The 14,227-nt window shown below is 40.8% G+C and overlaps 1 protein-coding gene across 2 annotated transcripts in view; it reads right to left on the bottom strand.

Moving 5' to 3' along the window:
- Nucleotides 1-218: 218 nt before the first annotated feature.
- The window catches only part of LOC120775916 (mucin-19), a 65,884-nt gene continuing 51,875 nt past the window's right edge, over nucleotides 219-14,227 (bottom strand). For both annotated transcript variants that reach the window (XM_040106312.1, XM_040106311.1), the window contains exons 3-6: nucleotides 3,065-4,551; nucleotides 2,846-2,995; nucleotides 2,183-2,770; nucleotides 219-1,373 (exon numbers count right to left, since the gene is read on the bottom strand). In XM_040106312.1, coding sequence (XP_039962246.1) covers nucleotides 1,144-1,373; nucleotides 2,183-2,770; nucleotides 2,846-2,995; nucleotides 3,065-4,551 — 2,455 coding nt within the window. In that variant the 3' untranslated portion in view covers nucleotides 219-1,143. The remainder of the gene's footprint in view (nucleotides 1,374-2,182; nucleotides 2,771-2,845; nucleotides 2,996-3,064; nucleotides 4,552-14,227) is intronic.

Raw genomic sequence — 14,227 nt, 5'->3', positions numbered from 1 at the left:
ACACAGTTTATGAGCTAGCCTCAATGAGCTTTGCACACATGCAGTCACTCACACTCACACGCACACATGCACATTCGTGCTATTCAAAGTGTTTGGTGCGCCATTTGCCTGTGTGCGTTATGACCGTGAGATAACTGCGAAGCACCAAGCTGCATGCAGCAATGCAGTGCCGCCTGACGCCTGACGCCTGAATGTAGGCTTTCTCTTCGCGGAAAAGTTTATAGCTCGTGCAGTATTTATATTTTAAGATAAATTTTCTTTTATTTGTCTTTCTCTCTTACAAATTTTCAATTTAACTTCACACATTATTGGGCAAATAGTACTTGTACAGTACATTAAAATCGTACAGAACTACATTACTTGCATTACTTGTGTTGGCGTGTGTGAATATGTAAGTGTATATGTGTGTGGGTGTATGTTTGGCGTTTATGTGTGTTATGTGTAATATAAAAATCATAACTTTACTCAAAAATAATAATAAAAATAATCGAAATTTCATATAATTTGAAAATTTTCTTCGCCTTCGTTTTGTGTATACATTTCGTCATGTATGTATGTATGTATGTTTGTTTGTTTATATGTATGTAATTATAAATGCTTACAAAATTATACAATAAAAGGCACACACTTAAACTACGCGTACATATGTAGATACTACACTCAACACTGGCAGTGGAGTACTAAAAAGGGGGCTCAAAGCTCGCTCTCAGCTTAAGCCGCAAAGCGAGTGGGCATTTACAAAACAAAAAAGAATATATATATATATATAATATTAAAATAATTAATAAAAATCGACTGTGGCCGAAATAAAGCCAAATAGGTTTTCTAACGAGTATTCTTGCTTTTGTCTTCAAGTCAAACTACAAACAACAAATATTAAACGTGTTAAATCATACAAATTAAAATCTTTTCACATGATTTTTCTTGTCTTCATTTTTCCTGTCTTCATTTTTCTTGTTTTAATTTTTTTTTTTAATTTTTGTTTTTGTCTTAAATCAATCCAAGCGTGGAGCATCTAATTGCAGTGAGGTTAACAGTTGTGTCCCGCGTTTGCTTCCCACCCTCCGTTATCAATGCTCTTTCGTATGGTTGTCGCTCACACACATCGGGATTTATTTCATCACATGCGGACGCTCACAGCTTTTACAGTATGGTGCCGGGTTTGCGCAGCGGCAAACGCCTTCTTTGTGTTAGTAGTCCCAAGCCGCGTGCCTGTTGTTTTGTTGTCGTTTCGGCTTCATCGGCAGCTTCATCCTTGGCGCTGTCAGCATTTTCGGCGGCAGGCGCATCGGCGGAAGCGGCTGCTGGTGCACTTTCCTCTTCCGTTTTCGATTCTTCGGCTGCGGTGGCGTTGTCCTCTTCAGCGGGCGCTTCTACGATGGGTCGCGTGAGAGAGAAACATATTCAATTGGTCAATACAATGAGAATTAAAGTCAAAATGAGTTTAAAAATTTGGTACATATGGTAAATGGTACAAAACCACTTAAAGGTATGATAGATAGATTTGAATATGGACCGAACTCATTTATTTCCAGTAACCAACCGATTATATTGCACATATTGGACATCGTCCACAATAAACGAAGTAGAGAACCGTTTTCGACCAATTTTGGAAGAGCATTGTCTTAGTTTGGAGCTTGTTCTATTTCAATACTTTTGCTGATGTTTGAATTATTTGCTGTAATGCCAAATAAGGTCAAACCCTCCCAAAAAAGGCATTTTTTGGGAAGCTCTGGTTGTGTTCAGATTTTAGCCTTCTTCAAACTACTCATACAATAATGTCGTTATTCGAACATAACTAAATATTTTTTTCCGATTCGGTCCTGAGGTTCGGATGATATGGAATTTCATGCAAAGGAGGATGGGAAACTGCCATTTTCAAAGTTTTCAACTGGTCCACACGTGGAGAATATTTGGCGCTAAGAGAGAAATTTGTGTACCTGGCTTTGTTACTTAGAGGTGCTTAGAGGAGGCTAGTTGAGTGCGGTTATAACCCGATTGCCAGTTCTTATCATTAGCATGTAAAATATCCCGTTTCCACAAAGTAGTTGTTTATAAGACCTATTAGTGGTCTAAGCTTTGTGACCACAAACTCTAATTGGAATTCAAATCTCTGCACTCTTATTATAACTAACATATCTTTGCCGAAATCCATAACAAACTAAACGATTCCAAGACTCACCCGTGGTGGAGTGTCCGAGCTGTAGACGTCGCTTGGCCAACAGTGGATTGACTTTGCGTGGCGCCACTGGCGCTGGTGCCGCCTTTGGTTTGGCGTTCTCAGTCTTATGCAATTGTGGACGCGTCTTCAGACGATTCAGTCCATGGTGTGCTGCGGGCTTTGCTTCCGCCTCGGCCGCCTTCTCAGCGCCCTCCTCGCCATTTTCCTCACCCTTGACGTCATTGTGATGACTACTATCCGCGGCTGAGTCATCAGCTGCTGGTGCTTCAGTGGTGCGTGCTAGCTTGCCGCGTGGCAACAAACGATTGCCACCTGGTCGTGCGAAACGTGATGCCGGTTTCGCTGGTGCCGGTGCTGGTTTCTCTTCGGCGGCGCTGGCGGCGGTCTCCTCATCTTTGTGCTCTTCTTCGGCGGCAGGTTTGGCTGTGGTGGTGCGACTGCGACCACGCAAGCTCAATTGTGGCCGTCCACCGCGCAGCGTGCGTGCTGTTGTGCTGGATACAGATGCTTCCTCGTTTGCCTCCTCAGCGTCAGCGCCGGCTGGTTTCTCGGTGGTTGTTGTGCTGCGTAGATTGAAACGATTGCGTGCTGCATTGGAAATATACATATATGGTGCGTTAATGGGAACTTCGGTTAATAGGCTACAACTATGTATCAACTTACGACGGCCACGTCCAAAACCAGAGCTCACAGGCTTCACTTCTTTGGGTGCGGCTACTTCTTCCTCCTCTTCGGCTGCTGGCGCCGGTGCTGCGGTAGTGGTGCGTGCACCAGGACGTGCGCGACCGCCAATCGAGGGACGTGAGAAACGATCTATCATAACAAAAGAGTTTATTTATGTGAAAACCATTTTTGAACTCCATTTGGAAGTGCAACACTTACTCTTGCCCGTTTTTGGTGCCTCCGACGCGGGCGCTTCTGTTGTCGTTGTTGTGCTTGCTTCGCTTTTGCCACCCTTGTTCAACTTGAAACGATTAGGACGGGCTGAGTTCAAGCCGGGACGCTTGCCACCAAACAATGAAGGCGCTGCTGTGGTTGTTGTAGTCGTTGTTGTCGTTGTAGTTGCCTCTGTGGTAGTTGTTGTAGTGGTAGATGTGGTTGAGCTAGGCGCCTCATCCACAATTGTGGTCAGACCTTCGTCATCGGGATTTGTGGTATCTGGCAGCACAGTGGTCACCTCGGTATCAGCATCGGTGGTCATATCCATGTTGAAGTTTTCGTTCTGTAAAATCGCATACAAGTCTAATGCGGCCTTCTCCATCGACAAGGTGGTCTGTTCCACTTCCTCATCTGCTGCATCTTTAACGGTCACATTCTCTTCATCACTTCCAATGGTTGGCTGACGGCGTTTCTTCTCCTCGGCCTCTTTCTTTTCAGCCGCCGCTGCTGCAGCTGCTTGCTCTTGTTCAATGGCGATTGCCGATTTCGTTTCAGTATCGCTATTACGGATGCCCTTCACCTGTTTCTCGTCCGTGTTGAAGGTTGCGCTATCAACCAGTTCCAAGCTGGGTCGCTTAACGCTGATCTTCTTTTTTTCGGCGGCGTTTTCAAGCGAATCTATAGCGGGAGTTGGCTGTGCATCCACATTCTTACCACGACTGGGGAAACGTGTATTGGCTGGCAGACGTTCGGCTTCAACATCGTCAGCACTGCTGTCGCTTAAGCTCGAAGAACGTCCCTTGGCCTTGTTGCTGACCAGACTGTTGCTAGCTGGCGCCGCTGTGGTGCGTTCAATGTTGCTGTAACGTGATTTGCCACGTTCACTTGAGTCGGCCTTAGCTGGCGCTTCCGATGGCTTGGCATCCTCCTCATCTTCATAATAGTAGACATATTCGTATTCATAGTCTTGTCCATTTGGCCCCTTTTTGATTTCAATTCGTGACTTCTTGTTATCCGTACCGGCAGCTTCAAAGTTAATCTCCTGATCGACAAGGCCAATATTGGAATCATCGAGTTCGGCTTTACTTATCGGCGCCGCTGTAGTCAATACCGCATTTCTGGTCTCGGCCACTCTACGTTCCTCTTCTTCCTTTTGCTTTCGTGCCGCATCGATTTCGGCTTTAATCTGTTCCAACTCCTCCTTCTCAATGGCACGTTTCGCCTCGATGCTCTTCATTACATCCTCATTGATGAGCGCACTCAAAACGGGATTCAGTTCGGGGCGTTCCTTGGTCGGCAATAAATTCATGGTGCCCTGCAGTAAGTCCAAATCTGTTTCTGGCAAAAAAGAATGTCTTGGTATTTTATGTGATGTCTGGAAGTCATTTTCGTCCGGTCGCTTATGTGAAGTTTCGAATTGTATTTCGCCCGGCAGCTGTTCGATGGAGTTCTGCGCCTTGGCCAGCAGCGCCAGACAGCATATTAATTGACTGCAAGGACAAAGGAAATGGCTGTAATTAAATATTTCACTTGGCCAGACGGCATACAAAATGTGCAAATTTGCATAATCGCGTAGAAGGACGAATAAATTAGCCGAAGTATTGGCGACGACGCTGGTGATGGTAAAATAAGTGCCAATAATTGATGGGGCAAATGGGTAAACCGGTTAGGCACATAATAATACTTGTAGCTTTTTATGTATGTCAGTATGTATACAGGCTTGTACATCAAACTGTAATTATTATTGGTTAATGCGACTAAAGAATGCCGTAAGTCGTCTGTCGCATGACTGGTTGCTGTTTCATTATAGCTTTGCATAAGAGAATACGAGTTATTAACGACAGAAAGTGAAGGTGTACAATAAAAACCCAGTAGGAAATTTAGTGTTGTTAATAATTACGTCGGACAATGGTTAAATGGATACTTTTTTACAAGTTCATTAAGAATATGTGTTTTTTTCTTTCTTTATTGAATTCATTAATTATGGCTCATAAGACATTTCGATTGAACCCTTGACATAGAACATGCGAATAAATTGGTACTCTAAAGATTTTTCTGTTTCCAGAAGCTTTTTGATTGATGAGCGGGACTTCAATGAAAAATCGAACGCTTCAGTTCTAAACCCGTCAAGTTGATTCAAGAGCTTTACTGATACTCAATCTGTTTGTGGTTTCTCTATCTAGAGACTATCACGCAGGGTTCCAAGCGGGGTTCAGAGTTTAGTGAGTTTTTTAATGCTCTGCTGTGATGTGAGAAATGAAAATGGCGTTCTATGTCATGAATTAAGAAGAAAAACTGTCGCCCTCTTGACTTAATCAGTAATCAATTTGTAAGGTTTTATCTTTATTTCAACTTCCATATATTGAGAAAAATCCATTTCTATGTACGGTTATCGAGAACTACTTGACTGTGAAGGGTTCTAGATTGATATACATACTTACTTATGTAGCTTTGCTAGAACTTATGTAAGTCATACGAAGGCTCTTGAAAGTTTGACATATAAAAGGAGATATTAAACAAAGAATCTGATAGTATTTTACTGACCAGATTTATAAGCCTAAATGCCAATTTTCTTAAGCGAAATAGGAAAGAAAAATTACTGACCCTTGATAGGTCAACATTATTTTTAGGGATGAAAGTCAAAGTTATCTGAGATTGTTTTCAAAATATGCCGCTGTATTCACACTTGAACAAATCAGATTCAACATGAGCAAAAGCATTTATAAGGAGACCTTCGGGTACCGCAGATGTTGACGTCACTTGGGTTTGTCAAAGACGTTATATGATTATACGAGTGAATTTTCTTCACTTAAAGAAGTAATATAAGTGGAGTAGTCATTGTTTTTGTATTCTATTTGTCTAACTATATGGTCCCATAGATCTTAACGGGTTCAAAAGAGAAAAGCTTTTCGAAAACTCAAGAACTTTTTGCATTGACTATGGAGTGTGATTGAAGTACTCTCTTTATTTTAAGTACCAACTGAAGAAGAACTTGGCTTAAATTATTGTTTTCTATTAGCGATTCGGTCTTTGTGGACTCGGCAAATGTCACTTAGGAAGACATAACGTCGATAAAAGAAGTGGAATCAAACTATAAATTGAGATGTTATCTATTTTAACTTAACTTAACTTAATTCAACTCAACTCAACTCAACTTAACTTAACTTAAATCAACTCAACTCAACTCAACTCAACTCAAATAAACTTAACTTAACTTAACTAAACTTAACTTAACTTAACTTAACTTAACTTAACTTAACTTAACTCAACTTAACTTAACTTAATTTAACTTAACATAACTTGACATAACATAACTTAACTTAACGTAACTAAACTTAACTTAACTTAACTTAACTTAACTTAACTCAATTCAACTCAACTCAACTCAACTTAACTTAACTAAACTTAACTTAACTTAACTAAACTTAACTCTTAACTTAAAACTCAACTCAACTTAACTTAATTTAACTTAACATAACTTGACATAACATAACTTAACTTAACGTAACGTTACGTAACTTAACTTAACTGATTTATCCAAATTGGTTATCGCGGAAAATAATGTGCCATATCATTTAGAAATATATGATCTCTTCAGATGGAACATTTGTCCTACCTGGTTGATAATTTCGATTTATACTAATATATTGAGGATGTAAATATGTAAATATAAATAATAAATAAATCACAATCGACTTGCTCTGCCACAGCGCTGCAGTGACCACCAACCGGTTCGTGCCAGCAACAGTGCGACGCGCATGCGCAAATGTGCCGCGATACAGTTACCTAGCCACATTACATGCATACGAACGTACTTGGGCGTATAAAAGGTGATTTCTGCACATGCACCGCTTAGTGCAATGAGCGGCAGATGCTTTGCCAAGCCCAAATAACAGCGAATATAACAGGCGATATAGCGGACAGACACGCCAGAGATAATCAGGCACATTGAACAATGCGCCAATAAGGCGAACCGATGCGAATCGCTGAGGTCGAACGCTTGGCTGATGCGATATGCCAGCGAATGCGCCGCAAATCTCAAGAAATAAATAAAGCCACACATAGGTGTGTGTGTGTGTCTCCACGTAGACATATATTGCCTTTTGCATGCATTTTTTGTAAGTTGGTTTTTATACCCTCAACAGGGTATTTTTAGTTTGCCACGAAGTTTGTAGCACCCAGCAGTAAATGTTGGAGATCCTATATAATATATTATCTTTTATATATAATAAATGGTCAGTGCGGCGAACTGAGTCGATTTAGCCATATTACTTTGTCTGTCCGTCCGTCTGTTTATTCATAAGCAAACAATTATCTCAGTTTTCGAGATATTGATCCTCAAGAAAAAATATATTGGACCACCATAGCATAAAGCCGCCATACAAGCTGACCGCTCAAACTCAAGTATCTTGCATGGAATCTCTTTTATTCGTAAATGGTATAATAGTTTCATTGCAACCGTTGGAGATTGGTTTTTCTTGTTTTGTTTTTTGTTTATGTGCTGTTGCTGATTGAAATACCAAAGGTATGCCGTTGATGTATATAGATGGCAACAAAGCAAAGCTCAAGGCAAACTGCCAAGATGCTTAAGCGGTTCGGGCCAAGTCAGCACAATTTACTTATTTTTCTGCTAGCAATCCATGTATGTATGTATTTGTGTGTGTGCTGTAGAGATGTAAATCGCATGTAATGTATGTATGGCCGTGTGTGCATGGACCAGTTCGTAGGTAAAGCTTTATTGAGCGCGCAAAATCGCAGCGAAAGTGCGCTGAAAAGTGAAGTGAGTAAAACAGACCGGGAACTTGTTTCAAATACATACTCTATTTCTCATTATGCGACCAAAGACGGCAACAACAGGCAATAGCAATCTATTTTCAATATTGCGGTGTACCTACACATACACACATATGTATAGATTGACACACACACACGCCCGCATCTTTGTTGCCACCACGGCAGCCAAGTGTGGTAAACTGGTAAACCGGTTAGTCGTTCATTTAGTTGTCAACTGTTTTTACCGCCGTTGCCGCTGCTGCTACCACGCAGATACTTGAAATGTGGCAGCAAAAGCTACAATTTGTAGGTGGGTAATAATGTAACAGCAGCAGTTGGGATGCAGTCAGCATTTTGGATATAAAATACATATGTGACCTGGTCTACGAAAAGGGGGGACCTGGTCTATGAAAAGGGGGCTTAGGTGTCAAAAAAGAGGAGAACAATTAATGAGATAACGAGAAACTGACGATTATTTTTAACAGCTTTTCCCAGAAAACTAGTTTTCGCACCTAAGCCCCCTTTTCGTAGACCAGGTCACATATATGAAAATTAATTAAGACTTCGCTGAGGAACTGGAACCAATGCTTGGAACATAAAGAGTACACGTAATGTGTTGAAGGAATATTTTTATAACTGCTAATGACTGTTGAAAAGGAGATCTCTAGAGGATACGTAGAAAAACGTCACACATCATAATTTACAAGACATTGACTTACCGTCGGCCATTATTTGGAGGTCAAACCCAACGAAATCAATGGAACTATGTTGCATAATCGGATGTCAAGCATCTAAGGAGTGACAAAGCAGTTATCACCTACATATGAGCAAGTGTGGAATCAAACCCATGACTGAAATCAACTCATTACGTTAAATAAACAGCCAATATAATAAAATATGAACTTTCGAGTCGCGTCAAATTCGTTAACCAAATGATGTGGGAAAGTTCCACGAAATTAATTAGAAATCTCATATAGAATTATCACTAGCGAGGGCGAGGTGTTTGAGCATGGTCTCGAACTATCATATGTTGTACTTAGCCTGCACCGAAATCGAAAATATTTAATTTAATACTCAACGTTTCTTCAATTACCTTCTTTTGAATATCAAGTGATGGATTCGGGGTGGCTAAACTATAAAGAAATAATATTTCCCAACCGTTTGGAGGAATATATAAGAAGCCATTCGTTACAAGGCTTTTAAGCGCAAGATTCCTCAACTTTTGATCACAATAAATTCGCCACATTCTGACATGATTTTGACTGAATTTTTGAATTTATAATATTCTAACACTTTGTTACGACTTTTTCAAGTCTTCATAACTCATACTCCCGTCCGGTGGATGACACCATTAGTCCTTGAATACAAAGACATTTGATTATGGAGGCTTTATTGCTGAGACTATTATTGATGGCGTAGTACAATCGCGGGAAGGAGCTCTTCGAAACGTTCAATACAAACTGAGGTTTCAGACATGCCGACTTTGTATCGTGCGACTTCTTCAATCTACTCTTGGAGAAAACAATTCCAGCTGCAGATCGGAATAGAGAAGGTGCCATCTTCTATGAAAGTGTACAGCTGCTTGCGTACGCCGATGACATCGATCCAGTGATCATAATAACCGCGCCGTTAGTTTTGCTTCCTCCAAAGTGGATAAGGTAGCGAAGCAAATGGGTCTGGTAGTGAACGAAGGCAAGACAAATATCTCCTAGCAAGCAAACAGTCGTCAGACCCAAGACTTGACTCCCACGTCACTGTTGACAGTCATAACTTCGAAGTCATAGATAACTTCGTCTATCTTGGAACCAGCATCTATACAAACAACAACGTGAGCCCCGAAATCAAACGCAGGATAACTCTTGCCAATAGGTGCTAATTCGGACTGATTAGACAATTGAGAAGTAAAATCCTCTCTCGAAGAACAAACACCAAACTTTATAAGCCATCATCACCTCCTTCTTGCTAGATGGTGCAGATACGTGGACGATGATAACAGCTGATGAGTCGTCATTACGAGTTTTCGAGAGAAAAGTTTTGCGATAGATTTATGGTCTTTTGCGTTTTGGCAACGGTGAATACCGCAGTCGATGGAACGATGAGCTGTACGAAATATGCAACGACATTGACATAGCTTAGCGAATTAAGAGGCAGTGGCTACGCTGGCTAGGTCATGTCGACCGAAAGAACGAAAACATTTCAGCTCTGAAAGTATTCGACGTACCCTTCTCCCCCTAGGGACATGTACCTTTCTCGGAATCGCTGATCGAACCAATTACATCATATAGCTGCCAACTGACCGATCAAATGTTTGCTGGGTAACACCCTGCGTGGCAAAGCACCAGAGCACCCTTTCGCTAAGATAAAAAACAACAAAAATAACTGGTATAGTTACTCATACAAACTGTTATGACTGTATGTATGTATGTACGTATAATAATAAAAGGAGCAAAAGAGTCTCACGAAATTAACCCATTTCAATGTGCAGTTGTTTTTACGAGCTCAACAGCGGCGCGGCGGTGCCCACAATACAGAGAGCGAGCGCGACAGCGGTGGCGGCAGCGCCGAAAGCCAAAGGCAAGAAGCAGGCAAGCGCTTTACTCCGGTTGTGGTTGTTATCGCACACTGGTTATTACTCGATATTATGGAATATCGGCAGGAAAATGGGGCAGTGCAGTGCTGTACGACGCAATGGAGCGTAGCCGTAACGTTAGACTCTGCAGCGCGCGGGTGGTTTGGGGGGAGAGGCAGGTGACAAGCGATTGGATTGGAAAACGCAAGTTGTGCGCCGAGTGGTGAATGCTGAGTGCCTTAGCCCAGGCAGAGTTATTACTCAGTTGCAGCCGGTTAGCCAGTTGCTGTTGTTGTAGTAACTGTGTGCACGTGTGTGTGTGCGGCGCGAACGTAATCGCAATCATATTGATATTTATGGCCTTTTATTTCTGTTTGTCATTCGGGCAGTCTTTTCCCTGTACAATAAATATTTTGCCGTACATTTTGCTATTTTTTTTTGTTGTTTTGTTGTTTTGCTTTATATTGTCGTAATTTTTTTTTATTCCAACCGTGTATTAACATTTCTGCGGTGGTAAAAACACTGCAAAGGTAGACAACTTCAACTTTCTGAGGCAACTCGTGGTCGGGAGAAAAAATAGCAAATCTAAAGTACAAAAACAAGTTGCAGACCTACAACAACGTACAACATGTTGAGCAGTCGCCGCGAGCGTTTTGCAGCAAAATTCAAATATAACCAGCGAGCATGGTGTTTTTATACCCTGTACAGGTTATAGTGAGTTTGCTACGACATTTGCAGCAGCCGGAGGAAATTGTCGGAGACCCGATAAAATATATATACTTATAAGTGATCAGCGTGACGAGCTGATATATACACGAACTAGGTGCTTAGTTTTCGAGATATGGATCTGAAATTCCGAACAAGTCCTTTTCTACCCAAGGAGTTGCCATACAAACTTAATAATGAAATTCAAGTCCTTCTATGGAAAACTAATTATTTGACGAGATATCTTCAAGAAAATTCGACACAGATTAATGTCCAAAGTATACGGAAGAGGGAGCAAAAAAGGCATCAATTGCATTATACTGTTAAAGGGGAGCCATTGGCAAAAGATGGTGCCTCTCAACGAAAGTGGTCCTCCGGCTTCACGACACCATAGTAAATCCCATTACTTTCTATGGAGCCTTTGTGTGGAGGGCTCTAGAACAGACCACACTTGCAAAGAAACTCGAGAGCGTTCAAAGGGTGGCGGTCATCAGCATGTGTGGTGTACTAAGATAGACGAAGTCGGAAGTTGTATGATTGCGAAAGTTGCTATCGGACTCAGAACACGTATCTTAATAATCTGATATCCTCACACACTTTGCTTTCATACTGGATCAGTTGGATCATGTAGTCGCAAAACCGAACTCTAGCGGCTCCTTCTCTGTTCTTATACCGACGAGGGAGTTGTGAGTGGCAAGAAGCCAGTTGAAGGAGAGGGGTAGTGAGCTTCTTTACGGATGTGTCAAAGCTTGGGGGAAAGGTTGGTTGAGGGTTGAGCTCTCTATCAATTCCAGCTTCTGACTTCCTGAATAATGCAGTGCTTTCCAAGCCCAAGTCGTAAAGTCGTAACCATTGAGGTAGCAATAGATCTGCTGTTTCGGAGTGCAGCCTCTTTCAAAGAAGTGAGATAGTAGATCGGCGACACTAGCCTTGAACTCATTTACAATGGGTTCAGGTTTGGCCGAAGAGTGTCTAAAACCGCTATCAATAGCATCGAGTGTATTTGTGATAAGACTGATATGGGTGCCGGACCATAGCAGAATCGCAGGATATTGCAAAGCTGATGAGCTAGCAAGGAAAGGCACCCTAAAACCGCTAATGGCAGAATGGGAGCGGGTCAGCGTTCCCTTATCCTCTTGCGTTCTACAACTAGATAGTTGAGCTTCGCGAAAGCCAGGCCAGCGCTGGGCCACCAACGGTACAAGGCCGCTCCAAATCAAGGTCTCTTAAGGAAAATTCTTTTATATTCACGAAATTTGGCATGGATTGTAGTGTCAGCAGCCTTTGCCTTCTCCAAATATAAGATTATTATAGGATATATGTAGCTGCCATACAAGTTGAGCTATCAAAAGCAAGTCCTTTACTTTGTTAGTTGTGAAGGGTATTTGAGTTACGGTGAAATTGACGTTTTTTCTTGTATATGTATGTTGTTGTTGTTGCTGCAGTAGTGGAGTTGGAAAGACTGAAAGTGCAAGTGATTGCGGAATAAACAAAGCGGTCGGCATTCGTATTCATATATTGATAAAATATATTATATATACACTTATATGTATGTGTGTGTATGTATGCATAGGTATGTGAGTGCTGCGCCTCGTGGATGCGTTTGACAGTCACTCACTCACTCGCGCGCTACTGTGTTTAGTTGGCGAGCAAAAAAATGTGAATGTGAATTATAAGTTATAACAACAACAAAACAAGTTGTATAAAATGTGAATTTAAATATTTTCCATCGCTGCATAAGTGCGCAGACACGTTTTTGCGCTGCATTCCGCGATTTGTTGTTGCTGCCTGATATTAATATTTATTTTAATTTCTGCAAAGGTGTGTGTTGGCCTGAAGAAGGGTTTCGCCACGAAACTACATACGTGCCAGTGTGTATGTGCGCTGCTATTTATGCTGCTGCATAGTTAAGCAGTTTATTCATAGTTGAAGGGTAAATTTGAGTTGCTGTAAGCAGCATGCAACTGATTCAGTTTATAATTGGAAAAATAAGAGAATCATGAATAAGAAAAAAGCAAATAAAATAAAAGAGGCCACTTAACCTTCGAGGTTTTTGCGCTTATTTCATTTGACCGCTCCGACTGTGCGTGCATGCTTTTATAGGTATGTGTACATGTGTGTTCAAAAATTAAATGATTAAATTAATGTCAGTGACTCACGAAATTTTTTCGAAAATTTTCTTTTTTTTTATTATTTCATGCGTTTTAATTTTGGCCAATTGTCGAGTTAACAAAGGCGCGCATGCTAAGTTTGGCAAAATCAAATCACACCTTGATTTATTTGTGGCAACTTAAAATAGCGTTGAACGCATGCCGAGCTACAATTGTAGCAATAATAAATGCTATAAATTGCGCGGTTAATAAGTCAAGGCGGTCTTGAAGAAAAAACATTTTGGTAGAAGTAAGTTTTTTTTTTGTTTTTGTCCTACATAACCGCGATGTTTAGCACAGTGCTGTTCAAAATTATTCCAGCAATGAATTTCTTAAGGTGTTTGTATGCATTTAGTCCTATTAAAAAGCTTCGTCTATAGAAACTTTTGCTGTTTCAATATAGTACAATGGAGTAAGCTTGAAAAAATTCCTTGAAGCTCGTTCAAGACAATATTTCGACCTTATTTTTTGGTCTACTTGAAATCATCTCAAGCGGTTACAATAATATTGCGTGGGATCGAGTTGCATATTTTATATACATATGCATACATTGCCAATAACATTACTTGGTTCGCATAAAACGCCAGCATTAGGGGGCCGTCGCCCCGGGCGCAACGTCTTGGGGGCGGCAAAACGATCTTCGCTGTTTTTTAATAATCAGAAAAAAACTTCAACAAATTTTTTTTACAAAATTTATTATAAAAGATAAAGAGTTGTACACTCACAATGAAATCATCTGAATAACAATGAAAAATATTAATTTTTACTCGCATACTCTGCAGTCTTTGAATTTGTTTTATATATTTTGGCTTTTATCTTTCTTAAAAATAGTGATAGAACTTAAAGATGCAGTTTTCTAGCTTTGATCGCTGCAAAATCACATATCATATCACTGTAATTTAAAGTTGAAGCAGTTTCACATTCTATTGAGAGAATCGCAAGATTGGACAGTCTATTCTGACTCATGGT

This window comes from Bactrocera tryoni, chromosome 4 (assembly GCF_016617805.1).
Source record: "Bactrocera tryoni isolate S06 chromosome 4, CSIRO_BtryS06_freeze2, whole genome shotgun sequence".
Lineage (NCBI taxonomy): Eukaryota > Metazoa > Arthropoda > Insecta > Diptera > Tephritidae > Bactrocera > Bactrocera tryoni.
Note: the sequence above shows the minus strand (reverse complement) of the source record. Positions and strands in the feature narration are given on the sequence as shown.